Source organism: Alosa pseudoharengus, unplaced genomic scaffold (assembly GCF_046254945.1).
Source record: "Alosa pseudoharengus isolate Yale_2024_CS ecotype anadromous, Long Island Sound unplaced genomic scaffold, YU_APseudo_1.1 YU_APseudo_1.1_scf_15, whole genome shotgun sequence".
NCBI classification, from domain to species: domain Eukaryota; kingdom Metazoa; phylum Chordata; class Actinopteri; order Clupeiformes; family Clupeidae; genus Alosa; species Alosa pseudoharengus.
In genome coordinates, this window is record NW_027468620.1 from 25,299,797 (window position 1) to 25,324,201 (window position 24,405).

Consider the following 24,405-nt stretch of genomic DNA (forward strand, 5'->3'; position numbering starts at 1 on the left):
GAATAAGGTGGTTAGGGGCACTTTTCAACTGATTTTAGATAAGTGGGTAAATGAGTGCTCACAGTCACACCAAGCATACACAGACAAACTATTGCAAACACGGAGTCCAATCAAGCACATCTGGACATTTTGGCCGTATTAAAAACAACAAACGCGCTCATCATCAGTAAGGGTCAGCCGAGTGGCCCCTAGCAGGGTAAAGTGATGTGACTTGCCTACTCCAGCTGTACTGAGTCTGCTCTGACAGAAGCGCTAACAAGCTCACAACAAGAGAGCCTAGAACCGGTCTAGGGCTGGTGCCATTGGGAAGTAATGTAGACCTCATTCCCCCTAACCTCACCTCCTCTGCCCCTTCAATCTCCCAGGACAACGTCCAGTCATCTATGTCCTACTTGTGGCCGGACTGCCTATCAGTGAGTGTGAGGGTGTGGAAGTGTGTGAATGTGTGTGTGTGTGTGTGAGAGAGTGTGAGTGAGTGTGTGTGAGTTAACAGTAGAGGTTATCTGAAGGCCTGTTCCCTTCCACCATGTCAAACAGCTTGTCTCCATGAATCAGCAAAGCCCTGGGCTGTGCTACACTCAACCCACCTCCCTCTATGCAGTTGTACTGTCCTTTTCAACTCACGCACCCCACACAGCGCCCTCTTCCAATGAAGATCAGTACTGCAACCAACTTAGCCTACTCAATCACAGACAGTCACTTCAGAAATGCAATTATGCCACAATGTTTTTTTTTTTTTTTTTAAAGTGTGATAATGTCAGCTGAGTAATTATTGCCGACAGGCTAACACAAACACTGATTATTAGATATTCTCTCTCCCTCTCAGAGCTGGAGAGATGAAATAAAGCACACCCAAGAGTCTTGACAGCAATGCCAAGCAAAGAGAGCCTGCTCCACCACAGATGCCATTTTGCACTCCCATCTCACCACCTCACCCCACGGAGCTTCTCTCAGCCCTGTGAGGCACGGGGCTTTGGACACACACACACACAGACACACACACACAGAGCCTCTGAACGAAGCTCAGGGGACATGCATGCTTCTATGAAAGCCCCCACCGATTACGGCTGCTACTGCTCCTGCAGCAGCTCAGGTTGATGAGCTGTGTTGGTGGCAGCGCTGGCATTTCTGCTGACTCACGGGGACAATAGCTGGATTCAAAGGCGTAAATATGACAGACTGGGGGAGTGCGGGGGCCACGGCGAGATCCTCCCGCTCTCTGGCTGACACTGACTAGACGCGGCAGACAAAATAGTGTCGCACCAAATTAGCCACTACTCTCCAGGCAGACAGGAGGGGGAAAGGGAAAAATAGGCACACACTCTCACAAAATACAACTTCCAGCAGGGGACAAAGAGGACGGGGAGTGCCCCTTTGTGCCTACTCTCGCCCTCTGAGGTCCCGTCAGGTTGCAGTTAAAATATATATATATACATATATATATATATATATATATATATATATATATATATATATATATATATATATATATATATATATATATATATATATATATATATATATATACACACATATATACACACACACACACACACACACACACACACACAGACAGGTATATAAAACATAAAAGTCCCCTTCATAGCAGTCATATACAGACATCCGTGACAACGCAGAGCAGTAACCCACACAGAGTTAAGCAGTTAGAAGATACACACATCATGCAATTAAGCCCCCAAACACACACAGTCATAGTGTTTCTCTCTTAACACACACACACACACACACACAGACAGACAGACAGAGACACACACACACGTGTGAAATGCATAGATGGCCTCCACTCCCAGCATTGTGCTTCTTTTCTGGCAGATTAAGAGGGGGGAAGAACAATGACAACAAAACCCGAATCAAATCACATCGAAAGAAAACAGACACAGAGCTGGACGAACAGAGGAAGACCCAAGCCAGAGAAAGTGTGCTCCAATAAGCCAGAACAAGACAACCCAAATCACAAGCCAATCCGGTGCACTCGCAAGCTTCAAACTCCACCCCCTTTGGATACTGGGACCCGCCCCTGGCGAGAGAGCGGGATGTGGCCGGTCCTTTGGGCCTCCGTACTTACGAGAATGGCGTTCATGCCTGAGGCTATGCCATAGACAAGCCCGGCCAGCCGGGCTGCATATGTATACTCTTTTAAATCGTCCTTCAACAGTCTGAGAAACAGGTAGGTCATGTTGCAGTGCACGGGGTCTGTGTAAAGGTAGCGACTAACAGGGGAAACAAACAAACAAACAAACAAACAATAAAACAAAAAAAACAACAGAAAAAAAAAAAATAGAACAACATTGGTTGGGGTGTAAAAGCAAAAGGGGCATGAAAAATAAAAAGCAGAAAAACAGAAAAGGAGAATGGGATGTGATGGACAAGAACAAAAACGAGCAAGCGATCAGAAGAGTATGGATATGCAGCCCGTCGACCAGCTTTTCTGCCCGGCAACAAAAAAAAGAAATCAGAGTTGATTGGTGGATATCGTTTCTACTACGACGTCTACGAGTAACAGCGCCTTTAACTGATCCATTTCCACACACTTTTTGTGGAGCTCGTCCACTAAGGGGTAATATATACGGCATATATATATATATGCCTTCAGCTCTTCCACTGAGACAGCCTGCCCAGAGGGTCGTGTCTGACCATCAACAGATACGTGATAAAACTGGACATAAGGGACGCTCTCAAGTCACCTCCCAGGGACTGACCGGCCTTCTCCTCATGTGATGAGAGGGGGAGAAAGGTGGAAGAGGGAAAAAATGGAGGGAGATTCTAGGCTCTAGGCCTTTCTACAGGGGGAGTGGCCTGAGAAGGTCAACTCAAGGGGAGAAGTGGGAGGGTGCTATTGGAGCACGTAGGATGAAGATTGGCTAGAGGAGTTAAGAGTGACGGGCGGCCGTTGTTGGATACTTACATACATGCCATAGATGGTATTTTGCAGGTCATAGTTCAAGCCAGCGAGCTCGGCTGCATATGCATACTCGTTGAGGGAGTCCTTCAGGAGCTCCAGGTACAAATAGGCCATGTTACAATGCAAGGGGTCCACATATGCAAACGGGCTGTGGGAAAGAACAGTAGCTGTGAACCCGCAAACACACGCTCACACACACACAGAGGATTTCAAAAGGGGAACAGGGTGTTGCTGATGTTTTTGCAACACAATTGGAGACAGAACGAGAAAGTCGATTAGTGCGGAGAGAAGGGGGGGGGGGGGCAAACAAATAAAAGTTTTTATTGTAAACGAGATAGCTGAACAAAAACAAGACATAATTCACACACAATTTCAACAGATTCACACACAGTTGACTATTTTGATTATTTGTTGTTTGCCTTGGCTTCAGTCATGCTCATGCATCTATTGTGAGTGTTGCTATAACCCAAAAACGAAATAATAAACCCAACACAAAGCACACACCGAGAACCAACAGAGAAATGCTCCGCAGAGTGGAGATTAGGCAACAGATTGAGCACGCTCAGTTGAGCAGAAAAGTAGGAGTCCAACAAAGCAGAAAAACCCTCATCACATTAAGCCATTAGTAAACAAGGTGCCCTCCATGCAGACAAAAAGAAACATTTTCAGCCAAGGAGAAAAAAGTGTGGCACATTTACTGTGTTGCCACTCAGAAAGGGAGTGAGTTTTAGCGCTTTTGGAATCACAGACCCAAGATTTTAGCTTTGAATGCAGCATTTGAATACATTTATCATTCCTCTACAAACTCTGTGCTAGACATGGCCTGTAGCAACTAAATTGTAACACTGGGTGACATTTGATTGGGTTGGGTCTAACATGACTGACATGAGGGAAAAGAAGAGGCTGTCTCGTCTCCGAAGAGACCAGGATACTTAAAGCTGCTTGGCGACCTACCTGAAGAACTCAAAGTTCAGACAGGCCTTGGGCAGGAAGAACTTATCGTCCTGCTTGAACCATACTTTACTCATCGCCGTGTCCTGGCGGAGGAAGAGAAAGAGAGAACAAATCACGATTCACAAACACACAGCTGTGAGACAACAGATGTGAGCTCTGTTTTTACTATTCTGCGTCAACATGGCTCGCTTGCTTTCGCACAATACGTTCACTTTATTGTCCCATCTCTTTCAATTCTTCACCAGAACTACAAAGTCCCCGGGCTCTGGAGAACGAGCTTGTCAGCAAACGGTTTCGACAGCACCGCGACGAGAAATTGCTAGAGACACCATCTTTTATCAATACACCTAAAAAGCACGCACACTTCAAGAGAGAACTACACTTAGCTGCCTCATGGGTCACGGACCTGACAAAGCCATCATCAAACAGCCAGGGCAGAGGAGGCGCTGTACCTTTATTAATGTGGGCGTGGAGGGCGCATCTTTCTCCAGGGGGTAGATCTCAAAGTTGGTGGGGATGAACTCATTCTTCATGGGGAGCTTGAACTTGCCGTTGAAGTCAGCGCCCGCCCATTTCTTTAAGGACACGGGAGGAGAGAGAGAGAGAGAGAGAGAGAGAGAGAGAGAGAGAGAGAGAGAGAGAGAGAGAGAGAGAGAGAGAGAGAGAGAGAGAGAGAGAGAGAGAGAGAGAGAGAGAGAGAGAGAGAGAGAGAGAGAGAGAGAGAGAGAGAGAGAGAGAGAGAGAGAGAAAGAATGAAGGCAAGAAAGAGGAAAAAAGAGAAAGAGAAAGAAAGAGAGAGAGAGGGAGGATCAGAGACCGTACGTAAGGTCACCTAGCTCTCTCTTCTCTTGTATGACTCATCAACACACACACACACACACACACACATCAAATAAACTCGGGAGGGGAGTCAGTCACCTCAGGGGTGTCAGCACGCCCCTGCTCCCCTCTCTCACTGCTTACTTCACCCGCCTCAAAGTCACCTTGGCTTAGGAGACGATGAGGGAGTGATCACGTTATATTTCGCCTCACACAAAATTGAAATGGAGAGAGAATGACATGCACTCTCTTTAAAGAATGGCTGGCTTTGAGCCTAGATTAAAGGCATAACCATAGAAAATTGCTTGGCACGTGAAATATGGTAGCTGTGTGTGGCCATGTCAAGAAGCAGCACAGGTATCCCCCCCCTTCCTCACTTGTCAAGCTGTTTCAATCAGCCAATATTAAGCTCAAGTAACACTAATGAAGGTTTGGACTTGGCAGTAATCACCACACAGTTCTATTTGGAGAAAAAAATGGTTCAGGACCAAGAAGCTAATTAAGGTTTCGCTCCAAGCATCTTTTACCTTAATGACCTCTTCAGAGATGGCCTCCTGCTTGTACTGAGTACCGTACCATTCCTCAGTCTTATCGGTCTGTCCTTCAAACGACTTTGAGACCACCGCAACTCTGCAGGGAGAAAAAGGATGACGTGATTACTGACTCGGTCCATCTTTTGAGGTCACACACACCCACACGCACACACATATTTAATTGCAGTGCTTTAACTGGCTGTTGTGCTTTCCCCTGCCTGGGACCCGGTGCATTATGGGAGTTGCTCTGAGGTTCCTGGGCTGGTGGTGGGGAGGGGCACGGCCAGATCGATGCGCTATGATTAGAGGCACACCTTGGCCATCGTGCTCCCGTGATCGATGGACAACTCCCAGAACAACTCGGCTTGCTATTCTGGGCGAGCGGCATCAGTGACCATGAAGGAGTCAATGTCACAGGGCAAATTAAACCCACAAGGCCAAAGAAGCCCGACAGTGTGTCTGAGCTGCTAAAGACAAAGTCATATGTCTGACATCCAGGAAGCAAATCATCTCTAAAATATACATCTATGCTTGGTGGAATGCTGTTTTCAATAGAAACATCTGTTGAATGAATGTAAATGCAAAGGTCATCATTAGGTTTGTTCATTTCAAAACACTAGATATTGTCTTAATTCAGACATGCAAAACCTTAACTGATTCTGGAGCATACAGAGGTACATTTCTTTGATGACTTAGACTGAGTCCGCTAGCGTTTTTAGATATAACCGGAGTCAACAAATAAATACAAAAGACCCATATGCAAAGTCATGGGCCATAATAAGGATATAAGGATGTGTGTGACTTTGCACATGCTACTCCACACACTTGCACTACATATCTACTGCATTGTAACAAAAAGGAGGAGGGACAGGTGACCGCTATTAAGTCATTGTATGTCAAGGAACACTCCGCTCTTCTCCCCAGCAAATGGAATTTTACTGTGTTATTTTCATGACAACTGTATGCAGGCCAAAGGCAATAAAGCCGATCCAATTTCACTGCAAAGACTGCTAAAGCCATACGAGTGTCCCAACTCCCCCTTGCGTTTTGGATTGGCCCTGCTGGGTTTCCAATGGGGATTATGTGCAGAGCGGAGCTGCCTTTGTATCTGCTGTCAGACACTGCTGTGGCCCAGCTAGCGCACACGGACACCCTGCTGTGGTTCTCCGACACTGGCCCGGCCTCACTTCTCTACTGACGACCGACCGCACAGATCCAAACAATGCCGTCTGGCGTATTTACATGGTGTCTTTTCTACGATGTTCATAAACATGCATGGTCCCCATCAAATAAACCAATAAAATAACATAAAAATAAAATAAAAATGGCTAAGAGAGAGTCCCCCCACTCCCCATATTAACTTGTTTTTACTGTCCTGCACCTACATAAAGACGGCTCTGCGTGTGGACACTGGTATATCATTTCTTACGGGGCAGCAATGGCCTACTGGTTAGCGCTTCGGACTTGTAACCGGAGGGTTGCCGGTTCGAACCCCGACCAGTAGGCACGGCTGAAGTGCCCTTGAGCAAGGCACCTAAACCCTCACTGCTCCTGGAGCGCCGCTGTTGTTGCAGGCAGCTCACTGTGCCGGGATTAGTGTGTGCTTCACCTCACTGTGTGTTCACTGTGTGCCGAGTGTGTTTCACTAATTCACGGATTGGGATAAATGCAGAGACCAAATTTCCCTCACGGGATCAAAAGAGTATATATACTTATACTTATACTTATGAGTGATTAAGTCCAGTCCTGGATTATTTTCTCACACACACACACACACACACACACACCTCTCCTACAGAAGCATCTGCACATCTGTGCAACGAGGCTGAAGGCCAAGTCTGCGGTACAGGCGTGAGCTCACAGCCAGTCCTCACCGGACCAGGCTTCTTTTTCATGAGCCTGGCCCCCACCAGACAATGTTGGCAGCCATGACAACAGTCAGGCAAGAAGCCTGCTAGGATAGCAAGGCTGACTTTTTGGAAAAGGACACTATAGCAAGATGTTTTTTTTCGCAATGGCAAGAAGCCTGTTAGGATGTTTGTATCCGCTACATTTTGTGGCGAGATGAAAAGCAGGCGAGGGCAATGAACCAAACAAGATGATGGAAAAAATACGAAGCATCAAAGAAAGTACACATCTCCTTTGATGTTGCAAAGGAAATTGAACCTGCCCACCTTCCCCTCTAACATTCCTGAAAAGCTGAAGTGAATAAAGGGTTTTAAAAAATCAAATATAGTTGGCTCTCTCGAAAACAATTCGTACTGGGCCACTAGGTTTCCAATTCCCAACTCAGGCCTATTTCAAGACACAGACTAACAACATCCTGCAAAATGGCCCAGAATAAGGACACCTTGTGTGTACAAGACAATTTGATACAAACTTTCTCCTCAGACTTCTCCAAGAGAGAGGACAACCTCAAGTTTTGGGGTCAGTGCAAAGTGGATCCAATCTGAGGCACCATCAGAGTTCTCCGCCCGACAGTGATGGAGAGAAAAGGGTAAAAAAAGCATTTTAAAATCTTACCACTTAGAGCCAATTCAGCTGAGAAATGTGCCTCTAAATGTTACACAAGGAACGAGGGCAGTTGAGGGAAAAAACGAAAAAAAAAAAAAAAACGGAAAAAAAAACCTCAGAAATTGAAGGCCTAAAAAAAAGATCAAGTACATCAGATGTGTGCAACCAAAAAAAAGATGTGCTATTCACATAGGTACATTCAGCTGAAAAAAAAAAAAAAAAAAAAGTTTCTTGATCATGATCATACTATTCTCATCTGTAATGGATGGCCTACAGTCCTGCACCCACCTGACATTCTCTGGCAGGAGTTTATCCAACACCATCTGGATCAGATCAGGCCTGAAGTCCTCCAACAGGTATTCTGCCGCCAGGATCTCCTCCAGCGGGTAGTACTGGAGATGAGAAAGAGAGAGAAGGAAAGAGAGAGAGAGAGAAAGAGAAAGAAAGAGAGAGAGAGACCTCAGCACCTCATCATGCCCACTACACTACACTGATGTGATGGAGGTATTTACAGCCAAGGGTCATCAAGTCTGCATGATCTAAAACTATAATTTAATGGTAAAAGCAGAATATGTATGCACAAGAGAGGACAGCATGAATCTAGAATAATTTTCCATATTTATGTAGTCAACTCAACATTTATGCTACTACCACAAAATGCAACTACTTCATATCCTTTGTTGAGTGCTCACCTCACTATTCTAATCAATGGGGGGAACAAGTGACTACTATTCACCTTCTCAAATCCAGAAACATCCATCCAACACTGCATTTGCACCATATGGTATCAAGCATAGACTGTATATATAGAACACTGTCTATGGTATCAAGCAATTAGGGTAACTAGTGTGGACTAGAAGTGAAGCACCATCACCAACACTGATGAGGCACTTCAGTGTCCATCCTCCGAGTGTGGATGTCACTGGCCGCTCTGTTGCCATGATAGCCTCACGTCTCGTGTGGTGAAAGTCTCATCTCGAGAGGGTGCATGACCCGTCACACGCCCCCCCACAACACTGCCCCCTCACTACCGCAAAGCTTCAATTACAGAGGCCGGGTGACATCAGCGATCGGATGATCTGAGCCTCGCTTGTAACCATGGCTACAACCTTTCCAGATCGCCACGGAGACCGTGACGGTTGTACTTACGTGCAACAAGCCGGCCACTTTAGACGTGTAGCCCCGAGGACGCTCCTTGTCCTTGAATCGAAAGGCAACATTGTTTAGATCCTGCAGGGAGGAGAAAGACAAAAAAGAAAAACATAAGCAAAGAGGACCAGGTATAAAAAGCCCTAAAGACCGCCCCCTTACAACTCTGAGACTCTACATCACTTGAGATTATAGACACTATTGGACTGTTTCCCCATACATGGATTAAACCTGGTCCTAGACTAAAAACATTTATTTCACTGGACGTTTCCACTGCAGTTCTTGCTTTAGTCTAGAACTAGGTTTAAACCATGGTGGGGAACCTCACCCCCATAAAGTCCCAGCGGCAACAGTAGGCTGCTGCAGTAGGATTCAGATGCAGAGCGCACCACTCACCTTACATTCCTGGAACACCCACTCCTGGGGTCCCTCAGTGCGAAGCTTCTGAATATACTGGAACATGTGGAAGATGATGTCCTCAACATGTACTGTTAACAAGGCACAGGAACACACCAAGATCAATGGTAGTGTGATAAAAAACACTTTCTCCCACAAGCAGACAGAAATGAAAGGCTCAACAATATACAAAGATCTGAGGGGAACACTCACAAAGTCCTTCTTCAGTAAGGTCCACGTTTATAATGAAAAACATGAAGCCTTTCGCGCCTTCCTTCTGGCCTCCAACTAACGTGTTGACCCAGCCTGGAACCACAGAGGACATTAGCGACAGTGCTCATCGTAACGCAAATCCAGTTTTAGAGACAGACTCATAATATGGCTTGAAGCAAGAGCAGGAGCTCTTTATTAACACAACTGTTTAGTTCTGATTCAGAGTGAAAAAAAGCCCCTTGCAATGTTGTATGCTAATCCGTCAAACTATCTGGTTGAGTAAATTGTACAAATTCATCTGAATGAACAAACACTTTCAGTAACATCCACATGTTTGAAAAACCATTACTCACCTTTAGCCTTCAGCTCAGACAGCAAGCTGCCAGGACCTTCATGGCCGATGAGGTGACCAAGGTAGTGGCCAGGGTTGGACTTGTAATACTTTTGCAAGTCAGGGATGGGGAAAGTGACGTAAAGGTTCCTAATATCCTTTATGGGGACAACTTTATAAAATTGCTGGAGAGAGAGAGAGAGAGAGAGAGAGAGAGAGACACAGAGGAAAATAGTCGTCACTTTCATTACTGCTGTACTGTTAACACAACCTAAAGGGACGTGTGTATGTGTGTGTGTGTGTGTGGTGTGACAGTGGGCTCACCCTAAGGTGCTCCTGTTGGAAGGGGTGCTCAGGGAACTCTGGGATAGGCACAGACTTATTCTCCACCTCTGCAAACAGCTTGACTACCATGGATGTGAGATCATCCAGAGATTCTATAGGGCACAAATGAAAGTGCCTTAAGAAAACCGCAGGAAATTAGTCATTTTCTGTTCCTGACATGATAAACACCAACAGCGCTGAACATAATCCTTCCTAATGCTAATACTCCTGAGTTTTGTGTGCATACATAATGTAATTTGTCCTTTGCCATAAGCCCTTTTCCTACACTGTTAATAGGAATTAAAAGTGGCAACAAACTTTTTCTGATCCGTAGAGCCCAGCTAGTGAACTTGGAGAGCTGATGCCTATGAAGTTATATAACTGAACACTCAACTAACAATTGACCTTACAATTGGTTACATGCATTTTTAGCCTCCTCCCCACCATTTCGCCCACTGTCCGCTCTCTAGCTCTCTCTTGAAATGGAGATTTGATCTCAGTAGGTCTTCTCTGATTAAATAAAGACGCATTTCAGCTGCTCTGGCCCAGAGGCATACCACACAATGACACAAAGAGTCACTTTGGCAGCAACATTTACTATGATGACAATGTACAATGCTTTCATGGCCCAAACACTGGCCTGGGGACAGACAATGATGCTCGGTAGACTACGTGAGTGATGAGTGACAAGGTCTGCGACCAACATGAGAAATCAATCAACACAGTCACAAACCTTGCCCTCGCCAACACAGACATTGCACTCATTTCAATTGGAGACACACGATCCTACGATGCCCCTTAATATGAGATAAGATGATCCAACAGGTATACATGAACACATGATACAAGAATTTTTTAACATGGCAATCTTGGGCTTTGAAGGCAATATTAAATATGTATTTGGAAATCTTTATATTCCTCTTTTTGGGTTCAAAAACTCTTTCACTACGAATCTAAGTGACGGATGTCCTACTTGAAGCCTGCATTGTATTTCAGTTTATTACTCATATCACCAGGGGGTCAGTTGAAACCACAGAAGACATTTGATCACCGGAGACAGTTTATTAATGAATATTAAATATTATAATTTGAGAATTGAAGATGGAATATCATTGTATGTTTAGTTTCACCACACTTTATCTTTGATATACAAGCCTCTAAAACACACACAGTGCTTACCTCCCTCTGCCCAGTCACACAAACAAACAAACACACACACACACACACACACCTCAGCCAAGCACAAACACAGCCACACACAGCACATCTCTGCCTAGCACACACACACTGGGCCTCAGCCAAGCCTAAGCACGCACACACATACACGCGCAAGCGCAAGCGCACACACACACACACATCATACACATCATACACACACACACACATCACACACACACACACACACACACCATAAACACACACAAACACACACAGACAGTGCTCATCTGAGCCCAACACACACACACAGCTCACCTCTGCCTAGCACACATAGCCCCATGAGGTTGGAGGAGTAGTAGGTGGAGTGGAATTTCAACAGCTCCTGGCGGACATCGATTCCATCTTTAGAGGGTCTTGTCTCCAGGGTCAGCTTATTCCCTAAAAATAATTCAAAAAGTGTTAGCTGGCTACGATTAGGTCACACACGCCCTCATCTGCCTTCAAGGATAAAATAGCCATGTCTATTGGGTTTATCGTTCATTCAGAATTGTTAACGGTAAAAAAAATCTACTGTATACTTATCTCTGACCAGAAGAGTAAGAGAAGGCACAGTAATGGTAAAGGCTGAAAACCCACAGGTATTCCCGTCATAGAAGATCAACCATTGCTGAACGACACTTGACCCACAGGCGTCTGACATCTCTATTTGCCTTGTAAAGCTTCACATGACTCAAATCTGCCCCCCAGTGGCTATTCAGCTCCAAGACAAAACGGATCCAGTTGAGACGCATTGACTACACCCAAATTCAATTATTGGCATTAAAGTGCTTCAGAATAGCCTTAATGCAAATATATTGGGGGAGATTTACATCTGGGTAAGATACAAATATTCAGTGATTCACCTCATGCAAAAAAACACATCCTAAACAATCACCTTAAAAGGAGCCTGAAAAAGCAGCAGCTATTAAAATGTTTCTTTAAAAAGCATTACTCAGAAATGTGTGTGAGGTTCTGCACAAATATTTCTTAATTTAACATGGGCAAAATATTTCTCTTTTTATATATTTATATTTTTGCCTTTATTTAGACAGGATAGTGAAGATCGCCAGGAATCGAGAGATGTAATGGAATGGGATCAGGAAATGACCGCAGGTCAGATTTGAACCTGGGTCTCAGTAGGTACTCGTACCCGCACATGGTATAGACTCTGTAGCCACTTGTGCCTCAGTGTCCTCCACCAATTTGCCCTCTGGCAATGTGTTAGTCTCACCAGATCTAAACTTGCCCTCTGGCAATGGGTTAGTCTCACCAGATCTAAACTTGCCCTCTGGCAATGTGTTGCTCTCAACAGATCTGAACTTGCCCTCTGGCAATGTGTTACTCTCACCAGATCTTAACTTGCCCTCTGGCAATGTGTTGCTCTTACCAGTTCCGAACTTGCTGAAGGGGTGACTGGGGTTCCCCGTGGCTTTCTCCAGCTGGAAGAGCCTCCAGGCATCATTCATCAGGTTCTTCTCATGCTCGGAGTCCACGGCGTTCACCTCCCGGTCCTTACAGCTCTCGTCGAACAGAGGGCACAGGAAGAACTGTGCAAACCTGCACAGACAGACAGACACACACACAAACGTACACACACCAAGGCACACGCACACATAAACACATACCACGTCAACTTAATCAAGAAACTGATGGGGGGAGGGGGATAGACACAGACACACACACACACACAAAGCAGCTGACCATATTTGAGACCCAGAGACACAACATAGACAAAAACGGCAGCACTGAGACAACACAGAGACAACCACATAAAAGAAGAGCATGCATTAGCATGTAAAATGGCACGTTGAGGCCTTGCACTAGTCACTGCTGCTAACATTGACAGAGAACACAGAAGGTGATACAAAGAACACTAAAGCTCCATTTCGGTTAAAGCTCTGTGCTCCATTTTCCTTTTGTGAGTTAGTCATGCTCTGCGGGATACGGACTGTGGGAGTGAAGTCAAAGCTATACAACCCTGGGCATGACATGCTTAATAACATCTGTTTCAACTGCCATGTAAATAAGAATAGAAATGAAAGAACTTGATGGGAAAGTAATTTGTACCACAATGTACGTCAAACACAACCACAAACAAAACCTGCGTTTCAGTTTAATCCAGTGTTTCCCATACATTGACTAATCTGTGGCGGGGCGCCATGAAATCAAAATCGGCCGCCACAGATTAATATTCTATGTTTAATTTAATTTAATTTATTTTAAATTAAATATAAGATCCAATCCTTGCATTGCCATTGAGCTGCGCTTTTTACGCACGCAGCCTTTCCTTACCCCACCCCGCTCTCTCTCGTAGCCCGCTGCCCCTCCTCTGCATGTGCAGTTAACAAAGTAGGCTATTCACGATTGTTGAAGGATTGTTGTTGCCACATAGAAGCAATGCATAGAAGACGTCTGGCTAAATTGCTATTAAATCCGCTTAGCATCGTGACCATGCTGCGCAAATTTGTTAAAAACTGCTGCATTAAAGTGAACTCTGCTAAGGTCTTATCACAACATAGTAGGCTTCATTGAAGTAGAGGTCTGCACTCCCACAGCAGACCCGCGGGAGCCAACGCAAAAGAGTGCGGCGCGGGACAACTTTTGAAAGCTCTTTGCGGGAGCGGGCGGGTTGAGAGAGGTGCGTTCGCAGGTGCGGGACAAACCGATGATTCACTGCACTCCCGCAAATTAAATATGTGCGTAAAATTAAAAATGGAAATGATTAAAGTAATGTTCATAACTATAGTTCAGCTGGATGTTCTGTTAGGCAGCATTAAATAACGGGGTTTAAGCATAACTGATGGATAGCAGGCCTATAGCCTATATTATTGTCGTTTACGTGGGTTCAATTTGTTCCTGCTGCTCATTGTCAAAACTCGAAATCGAAAGCATGACAGAGGAAGAGGGCACCAGGCTGGGCCTACTTCAGTTGTTAGCTTACATTCAGAACCAAGAAACTGACATCTGGAGTCTCTCAGGTGTGTGTGCTCCTTTCGTGAGACAGAAAGAAAAGCTGAATAGGCTATCCCTCCTGCATGCGGGCTTTAGCGGGCGGGAGCGGGACATCATGTTACAGATGCGGGCGGGAGCGGGACTAAAAATGACACATTAATGCGGGAGCGGGACAAAATATTGCGGGAGCGGGTGGGCGCGGGACTGAAAAATCAGTCCCGCGCAGACCTCTACATTGAAGAGACTAAACTAAATTAAGTTATGCAATCAAGCAGTATCTCAAAGCTAACGTTAAAATACTGTTTGGATGTCGAATTTAGCATGCTTAGCCTACTTACAGCTGCTTGTCAATTTCATTGAAGGGCTCATTTTATTGACTCCGACACTGAATGTTTGCAAAATCCCGATGTAAATGGAAAAGTGTTTTCCAAAATTCAAAAGTGCTTGTCCCAAGGAGAAGTACGAACCTTTATTTTAACTATGTAGAAAACGTTATGAATTGCATCCACACATCAGCAGCCTTTTAACTGTGTTAATAACGAACGTCTTAAAGTCACAGGCACTCAATTAGACCAATACACTACCAAGACGATCTTAATACCCCCCCCCATTGTCCAAGTCAGCTACCGCCACACTGTAATCGATCACCTAAAACCTATTATGTACGGCAATCATGCTAGCTATACATACCACAGGTTATCTGGGTACATAAAGAAAATAATATACATTTATTTGTTCATTTACTTCAGAGAGCAAGTGCCAGGGAACCAGTCTGACATAATCCAGTCATGTGAGTTCTATTGTTTGTGTGTGTGTGTGTGTGTGCCACAGCCCTGAGATCAGTCAAATAAATGTTCACCAAATGTGCTGCAGCCTACACTGTCCCTGCAAAAACTTCATTACAGGCAACAGGTAGATCCATTTCATTACACTTCACATTTCTGCACTCTGTAGACGTTCTGAAACCTACAGCATGCATTTCATTTGCATTCATGTAACGTTAGGGGGGTTGGGTTTGAATGTCCCTGTAAAGAAACCCTTTCTCTTGTTACTGACAGCTGGTGTCACCAACTACCCACTACATAATGCAGTGGCATCAGAGACCCCACCTACCCAACCTGAAACTAACCATATTCAGGAGCTTATCATGGAATTGGAATATATATATATATATTATATATCAGAAAAATACCATAATTAGCACTGAGCATTACAAAATTACTACTATTATTCTGTAAGACAAATATTTTATAGAATATGTTCAGAAGTTAAATTGCAAACGTGTTAAGCATCCTGGACACAGGAGGAATACTCTGCCCTGTTAATGGGCCAGTCACACAATACTCTCCAAGGTCGTACATGTGAGCCCAAGGTCATCCACAGGGGGGACACCTGAGCTTGACCACATGTTCTAATGAAAAGGACAAACCCAACCTAAATGGTCAAGGGGATAAAAATGCAATCCAACCCCAACCCAAGAGCCCAGTATGCCTTCCAGATGGCCCTGCACATTAAGCCTCACACCTTGGGGTGTGTATACACACAATGGCACGAACCAACCAGGTAAAAAAAACCTGCAGCATGACAGGTGTTTCTCTGACTCAGCACAGCTGAGCAGGCGGTTCAGATGACATTCACGTGGGTGTTCCTACTGCAGTGCTCCTTCATAAACCACACACCCTGAAACCAGTCTTGTGTGAGGGCCTACACCTTCACCAGGACTCTCCCAAATTAGAACAAAGTTTGTTGCTGTACAACCTCAACTTGCCAAGACCGACTTGGCAAACTGAGGTCAGAATCTACACTACGAACCTAAGACGTCGAACGACATGTTGAAACCCTAGGAATCAGTCACTAAAGCAAGCCCTCGTATTGAAGTTTATTACACTCTACCATTAGAATCTCAAAGTCTATATGTAATATGATGAGACAAAACTATGTACACAACTAAAAGGTTACAAAAGAAAATGTTGTAGGCAGGGAATGACCACTGCACTCACCTGTCTAGCGCCCCCTCTAGGTGTTCATGAGATACATCAAAGTAGTAGTTGGTGTGTTCTCCGCTGGTGAAGGCATTGGAGCTGCCTGCATGCTCGCTGAGGAACTGGCTGTACTCATTCTCCTTGGGGTACTTCTTAGTGCCCAGGAAGAGCATGTGCTCACAGAAGTGAGCCAGGCCAGAAATGTTGGAGGGGTCCGACAGGGAACCTGAACGAGACAGAGGCAGAGGTGCATTGTGGGTAAATACTGTATGAAGAGCCATACTCTGATTATCAAGCTTCATTGACATGCTGATTTTGATTGGAGATACGTTATAGTTACATAAGTTATATGGTTATGGGATTTGGCAGACACTTTTGTCCAAAGCGACATACAAATACAAAACAATATAATACTTACATTTAACAGAACAATTAAAAATGTTGGACAGACTACATTAAAGGTGCTCTAAGTAGGGATGCACGATATATCGGCGGCCGATATATTATTGGCCGATAAGTGAAAAAATGAAAATATTATTATCGGTCCGATAACAGAATTCTGGCCGATAATTTGCGCCGATATTTTTTAAAGTCCTAATTTAGGCCTACGTAAGGTCCGTCTGGCTACACTGAGCTACTTGAGCTTGGTTGGCTATACTTTTTCCTCAATATAATGTCAACGGTGTGAATGTATTTCACCACTCTAACAAATATGTGGATATGCGTTCATTTGGGAATCTGTGCATCTCAAAATCCTCTCGTGAATGATCCGCCATTTAACCTTACCAGAGCAGAGCTCAGCCCTATCTAGAGTCGTCTTGTGCTGATGTGTTTGCACTTTACCGCGCTGGTCGGGGAAACAAATAAACAAACTCGTTAGTGGGACGAGTACATAAGTAGGCCTAGTTCTAAGTTGTGTTTTAGTATTATATTTGCATTACTTTAGCTTGGGTTTTGTATTATTACCTAGAAATATGCTAACCATTCCTGCTTCAGTTCCAGACAGGTCATCATAATAAGTTATTAAAACCTTCGGGGCTAACCCCTTTAATTTCTGCTGCAGCGGGTTGTGCGCAACAGAGTAGACGAACATAAGATACAGTCCGAGGAGTTGCAGCTTTATTCAGTTACCCGCAGTTGAAACTAAACCTAAGTTTCCCTCACAAACTCTGATTTGGTCGCTATACTGTAGCTTATTCCCAGCTGAGCCGTTTATGAGTGTTTAGTCCTAAATTAAAACGATTCATACTCTCTAGCCACTTACTCGCAATTCACTGACGTCATGTTCACTTAAAGGAGCCACATACTGTAGGGCTAGGCTACTGTTATGTTGACTGCTGTACTATTGAGGACTATTATGAGTTCTGTCCATCATTTGGTGGTAGGTAAAATTACTGCAATAAAATTATGGTTATTAAATGCTTTCCCCAAATCAGTTTTCACAATTTCTTTCAAGAGTAATATTATCGGTTATCGTATCGGTATCGGCCACAACAAACCAATAAATATCGGTTATCGTTATCGGCCCTAAAATTCCATATCGGTGCATCTCTAGCTCTAAGCGATGCTGGGTAACGTCACATCTGACTTTCAAACAAAACAGAGAGCTAGCTCGCTACTTCCTCCCCCTCCCTCCTGTGCTGCTCCTGTGCAATTGAAACTCTCCAAAACGTGCATCTCTTCTGTGATTTGCTGGAACAGTTTGTTATGTTTTTATGGGCTAGGTTTGCCCAGGTTGTTTTTGTGGCCATTTCTGCAGTCTGGGCTGTCCACAGAGATTGTGTTTTTTTACAGTATATTTAGGACACAGACAGCTAGCGGTTGGTTAGGTGATGTTTGCAATAAGTGACATAAAATGTTTTAGCCTAAAAAACGTGTGGCATCGCTTAGAGCACCTTTAAGGAGAATAGCAATAATTAAAAACAATGTCAATTCAATCAATAGCCTAACGACATAAGCAATAAAAATGCAGGAAAATAGCAATAATAAACAGTAATGTCTAGAGATGCACCGATTGCAATTTTTTGGGCCGATTCCGATTTTTCATAGAGTTTGACGTGCCAATACCGATTTTAACCGATTCCGATTTAATTTCTTCTTACCATTTTACACCACACACAAAGTTATTTTCTATCTTTTCTTTAATAGAACATGTTAATATAGAAATGTGATCAACTTATCAATAATGAAATGGCTGTTAAAGAAATGGAACCGGTAAATGAAACAGACATTTAATAAACTTATCAATAATGGAATGGCTGTTTCTTCTTCAAGTCTAACTTCAGCTGCAGTATCAAACTATAATGCTTCCCAGTGTGGGACATTATTTTTCAGACTACTAATATAAATGCATTTATGGAACACCCATTTTTTTTCTTCTCACATCCAATATCCAACTAAAGATATAAGAACAATTTTCATGATACATTTGAACATGCTTCCATTGAACATATTTTCATATGCATTGATGAATTTATGGGAGGGCGAGGGAAAAGTGGGAGTAGGCTATCACGCAAACACTGGGGAGAAGTGCTAATAGCGATTAGGTGCTCCACCATATGAAAACAGCGCACGTCTGTTTTGCGGTGAAAAACTTAAATCCAAATTCTGGTTAAATGCATCAATTAGGCTATAGAAATTTTCAGAGACAGCTGATTCAGTATTCAGAGCATCAGTTTTCTTCATTGTAGTCTACTATGTCAAAAGCAACTTTAATGTTCTAATAGGCCATCGTTAGTTCACTTTTTACGACATCCACTTCTCAATCTGCTAGACTAGGGTATTAAGGCATTTTTTTAAGTGGAGTAGAACTACTAGGGCTACTGTATGTCGCTGCTCGTTGACATCTTATTATCATGTAGCCTATGATAGCTAAACTTTGATTATTTTTAATGTTGCAATCGGTTATCTCCGTTCAGCTGCGCTTGTGGTTCAGCTGGGGCATAAAATCGGCATGTCTCAGACTGACCGGCCGGTCGCCGGTCATGGCCAATCACGTGAAAATCGGCTATACACTATACAAACCATAACATACAAGAAGTGCTTATTGAACTAAGTGCATATTGAACAGATGCCTTTAGACCCCTTTTAAAAGAACCCAAAAATATCACAGGAACGGAGAGCACTGGGCAACTCATTCCACCAACATGTTACCACTGAGGAAAAGAGTTTTGAATTTGACATAGCGTTTATGACTGGTCGACACAACAGACGCTCATCAGAAGAACACGGTGGGCAGATGTACATCTTAATCATTGAATTAAAATAACAGGGAGCAGATTCAGTCAGTGTCCTACAGGGGAAAGTGAGAGATTTAAATTTAATTCTGGCTAGTATAGGGAGCCAGTGGAGGGTAACTAGGAGAGGAGTTACATGTGTCCTCTTTGGCTGATTGAAGACCAGGCGTGCTGCAGCATTCTGATTTAGCTCTAACGATCTTACTACAAAAGCAGGTAAGCCAGTTTATAGTGAATTACAATAGTCCATCCTGGAGATGAACATGGCCTGAACAAGAAGTTGTGTGGAATTTTGTGTCAGATAAGGTCTGATCTTCCTAATGTTGTAAAGGATAAACCTGATTTTGCAATTGAAGCTACATGCTCAGAGAAGTATATTATATTCACAGTTATACTTGGCAAATATGTAATAAATTATGCTTTTTAGAAGGACATTCCGATTTTCTTCCACTGTTGTTGCAAGTGACTTAGTTCCAATATGTGGGGCAGCTGACGTAGGTGACATGACTTTATGAGCTACACAGCAACAGATCATAGTGTAAACTCCACAGGAGTGCTAACTTTATGATGACAGACGAGGCCTAAGCAATATCATAGCAACCTGCGACCATTACGCTACAGCAGACACAAAGACTAGTTTCCTCTAAGAGGCTTAGCTCTGACCTAAGATAACCGATAATAATTGGGTCACACTTCCATAGCTCTCCCAACTGTGTCACACTCACACCAGCACAGTCTGCTGTTCCCAGTGTGTGAAATACATTTGGACTGAATGGGTCACTGCCAGTATCCCTTTTAAAAGCCCTACATATGTCCATTAAAGTGCTTTGCATATAAACTATATAAAGAAAAAATGACATGCTTGTATCTTCATCGGTTTATCCGCATAGTGCATGTTGGGTTTCTATTCTGGCTACAAGTATAACCATTTAATATGTCATGTCTCCATCTAAAAGAAACCTTCCAAAGAGAAAACCTGAATTATTTAGAAGTGAAGAGGTTGAGTAACTAATCGGAGAGAAGTCTGCTCTGCGTGTGTGTGTGTGGTGTGTGTTTGTCTGAGGGTACAACTATTTAAAACGCAGTGTTAAATAGAACTGTCATGCCAGGTCGGTTTTTCTGTTTTCCAACAATGCAATACTACTGCTTACATTCCACAGAAGACAGCAAAGTGCTGATTCGTGTAGGGTTAAAATAGGAAGACTGGGTGGTAAACAACAGTTGGCTCCAATTCTGGCATGGTTAAGTGTTTTATGTAATAAACACAGTACTGCTGATGGAAGAGGAACAACTAGCCTAAATGTTTTAGTAGGAAAACCAGAAAATGCCAATAGGGCTGCACAACTTGAGGAAAATATATAATTGTGTCTTTTCTGACAGATACTGTGATTGGATGTGCAATATATTTTTTGAAAGTAGAGTTTAAGTTCGGTAATCCAAATTTCACTTCAAGTTCGGCACTAGTGCCTAATGCATGAGAAAGACAGCACTCCTGCAACAGAGCTGCAAGCAGCACAATTAATTGCAGCCTTTGAGATTAGCTAAATGCATTAGCTTAAATTGCAATATCCATTAACAATTGATTAATTGTGCAACCCTACTTGTCAATTCCCCTGTAGTAAAGAATCATGGGCACTGGGTATGTAGTGAGGGTTTTTTTAATTAAATAAGCATGCATCTTTCTATCTATCTATCCAATTTAAATAGTTTTAAATTGTTCTACAATTGTTGTAGAAATTGTTTTTAAAAGCTTTAAACTGTTTACCATGTTTTAAGTCGCTTTGGTTAAAAATGCTTAGGCCAAATGTAATGTTAATATATATAACCATTGTATGAAAAGAGAGGCTAGACAGGATTTACCCACCTATGTGGACATCGAGTGCTGCAGAGGACTTGTCTGTGGTGGGGTCGCTGATGAGCACAGCTTTCAGGCCATTCGTAAACTCAAGGCCCCTGTAGACCCGCTTGTCCTCTGGCGATTTGATGATTTCGCTCGCAACCCTCTTCACGGCCGGGTCTGTCATGCTGAGGGCCAGGGACGACAAAGAGCTGCAGTGAAAAAGAAGGAAAGGGAGTCAACTAGAGCCCCCACACAGGATCCAAGCTGCATATTTTATTTGATCACATGATTATGTCAGGCACAATTTATGGTACTGGTAGTGTAGCCATGCACTCAAATTGTTCTCCAAGAGTCACACGCTGGATGGAATGCGTATCTGGAGAGCTGGACGCAATATTTTGCAGCGACTGGAACCATCACAGAGGAGGTCTAACAGCTTAGATTATTTAGGTTAGGAATAATACATCATGATGACCAAACTAAACGTTACAGCCTGGCGTTTGAGAGCAGTGGTAATCTCTACAAATCGTAGGCATTTTCATGTACAAATAAAAGCTAAAAAGGTGACAAAAGCACTGCTGCTTAGCATATTCACCGATGAAGAGGCATCACCTGTCTGCCCACGTCTACTTATCTGACGATACCGGCTTAACTTCTCGCATTCTTCCTGTTCGCATGGGCCTAGCGGGGAGTCAACATAATTGTGACACGATCAAGATAACGTTACTCAATAACAGGAATTGAAGGGCAACGTAATTTTTTTATTTAAGTTTCTGATAATGTTGCCGTACAATGGTTTGAAATAACATTAATGCACTGTTTCTGAAAACCCTTTCGTTGTGATTTGAAACGTTAGCTTGTCTTGCACAGACAGTGAACCTGACATTAGAGTTGATTTAGCACCATCATGGCCTAGCAGCTATCAGTTAAAATACTGTTGTGGCCAAGTAGCAGCTAGTTACTTCGTCACTCACATTAAAATAAAAATATCAAGAGTGCAATGCCTTCGACAACGGGACGACCTGGTAGCATGCTTGGTAGCCAGAGCTAACCTTAGGTAACACTGTATGTCAATACCCCCAATACTACGCTCACCAGTTAGCATTAGATTTACCCAAGTCCCGTTAGCGCTGAGCTGAACATGTTAGCAAGGTAGCTAACGTTACTGGACGTAAATACAGCAGCAACATTTATATAAAATATACATACAATATAAAGAATGTACATCTGTAGAACGCAATGCTACGAATACGTTTCATAAACCTAGCTGGCTCTTCTATGGACAAACTGCCCTGGTTTTTCCATTTGCTAACTTAATGTTAACGTTACGTTAGCTATCACTACCTTCTAGGCCTGCTACTGTTGGGTAACGTTACCTTTCAAATAAACCCATGTTCATAAACGGTGTTTGATCGTGACCAAACACTTCATACATAAATTGCGCTGTCGTTGTTAAGTAAATCACTTTCTTACTTACCTAAAACCGTGGGTGAAATGTCGACAGGAGCTTAAAATGCGTGGGATTCTCGTCAACTGGGCCGGCCGGCTAACACATTGCAGCATTCTACAGACCTCGATAACAAAAAGCGAATGCGGCTGACATCGCCATGACGAGGCAGGCATGACCAATCATGCTGCGTTCCATTGTACTCGTAACTCGAAAAACTCGAGATACAAAAAATTAACTGATGTGCAATGGAACGATCATTGAAGTCGGGATTTCAGATCGGAGACTCGGGACAAAATACGGCCCAGTAAAACAACTGCGCACACAGTAAACTTAAAGCAGTTACCTGTCAGTCTATTTTTACTTTTTTACTATTGTTTGACTTTCTACAGCAACTAATAATGGCATTTCTAACCGTCTTTGTTCTATCTACATTAATGAGCCTAGCCAAACAAATATTTACATAGTTTCCTGTGGGCACCCAACTTTCTTCCCAAGCTGATGCAATTTCAATGATCAGAAGTCTCGTAAAAGCAACACAGAACTATCGACTTCTCACTTGCAAGGGGACGCAGCATCAAATCGAAGTGACCCTTGTCTACCATTAACCCAATTAAAGGAGAAGGAAGAGAAAATGTAGGCCTGCAACCAACTGTAACTAGGGTGGCCAGACGTCCTGCTTTAGGGAGGACAGTCCTGATTTTCAATGCCCTGTCCTGCGTCCTGCGCAACATCAAGCAGCATAACATATCTTATCAAATTGCAATTCGCTTCCTGTTTGCTACCTCAATTGAAATGCAAGTGAAATTCAAGAATTGAATTGGAATTTAAGAGCCTGTTTCAATTCAATTCTGGAATTCTGCACAAGCCTGACACACACACACACACACAGATGAAGACACTGAAGACATGTCCCCAAAAGACTGAAGCACTTCAGAAATGCTAAACTTTTTTGAGCAGTTGAATGCATTTTTTTTAACAATCTCCTTTCTTGTTTACATAAAAGCTTATTTATGCTTAAAAAAAACAAAAAAAATGTATTATGTATGTTACCTGTTATTTGTTTTTACATTTAAGTCCACACATGTTATGCTTTGTGGCACTCTGCACTTTAAAAGATTCATCTCAGTGATCAGTTTTTGAACACCACAACGTATTGAACTAGATGTACCGCAGAGCGGTACAAAATATGACCGCCGCCCAGTCCGGCACATTTTTTCCACAAAAATAAGTCACACTTGTCAAATTGTGTTCATTTCCTACTTTGTTCCTGCTTAGTTTCACTAATTCAGCAAAGTCAGGGTATCTGCTGGTCTGGCTGCTGGCTAAAAACAAAAGGTGAAAGGCATATATGATTCTAACTGTCTCACTGAATTGCATTATGCAAACTCAATTCTCACTGGTATCTGCTAGACAACAAGTACCAAAACATGATTAGTTCATAGATTTCACATGTAAAATACATTTTATACAACCCCACCCCCATCTTGCCTGTTCATAATTCTGAGAAATTGTTGAATTGTGTGCGTGTACGTGTTTATGTGTGTGTGTGTGTGTGTGTGTGCGTGTGTGCGTGTGCGTGCGTGCATGTGCTT

The 24,405-nt window shown here is 43.3% G+C and overlaps 1 protein-coding gene across 4 annotated transcripts in view; it reads right to left on the reverse strand.

Annotated features, from left to right (window-relative positions):
- The window catches only part of ide (insulin-degrading enzyme), a 32,286-nt gene extending 9,329 nt beyond the window's left edge, over positions 1-22,957 (reverse strand). For 2 of the 4 annotated variants that reach the window (XM_076286009.1, XM_076286007.1), the window contains exons 1-15: positions 22,841-22,957; positions 21,388-21,572; positions 16,306-16,513; positions 12,741-12,910; positions 11,630-11,752; positions 10,157-10,269; positions 9,855-10,017; positions 9,502-9,594; positions 9,289-9,380; positions 8,893-8,973; positions 8,032-8,135; positions 5,224-5,326; positions 4,330-4,452; positions 3,878-3,960; positions 2,087-2,231 (exon numbers count right to left, since the gene is read on the reverse strand). In XM_076286009.1, the coding sequence (XP_076142124.1) occupies positions 2,087-2,231; positions 3,878-3,960; positions 4,330-4,452; positions 5,224-5,326; positions 8,032-8,135; positions 8,893-8,973; positions 9,289-9,380; positions 9,502-9,594; positions 9,855-10,017; positions 10,157-10,269; positions 11,630-11,752; positions 12,741-12,910; positions 16,306-16,513; positions 21,388-21,572; positions 22,841-22,926 (1,872 nt within the window). In that variant the 5' untranslated portion in view covers positions 22,927-22,957. Of the gene's footprint in view, positions 1-2,086; positions 2,232-2,926; positions 3,072-3,877; positions 3,961-4,329; positions 4,453-5,223; positions 5,327-8,031; positions 8,136-8,892; positions 8,974-9,288; positions 9,381-9,501; positions 9,595-9,854; positions 10,018-10,156; positions 10,270-11,629; positions 11,753-12,740; positions 12,911-16,305; positions 16,514-21,387; positions 21,573-22,840 lie in introns of all 4 variants that reach the window. The other 2 variants (XM_076286006.1, XM_076286008.1) reach the window with 2 other exon arrangements.
- Positions 22,958-24,405: the final 1,448 nt, after the last annotated feature.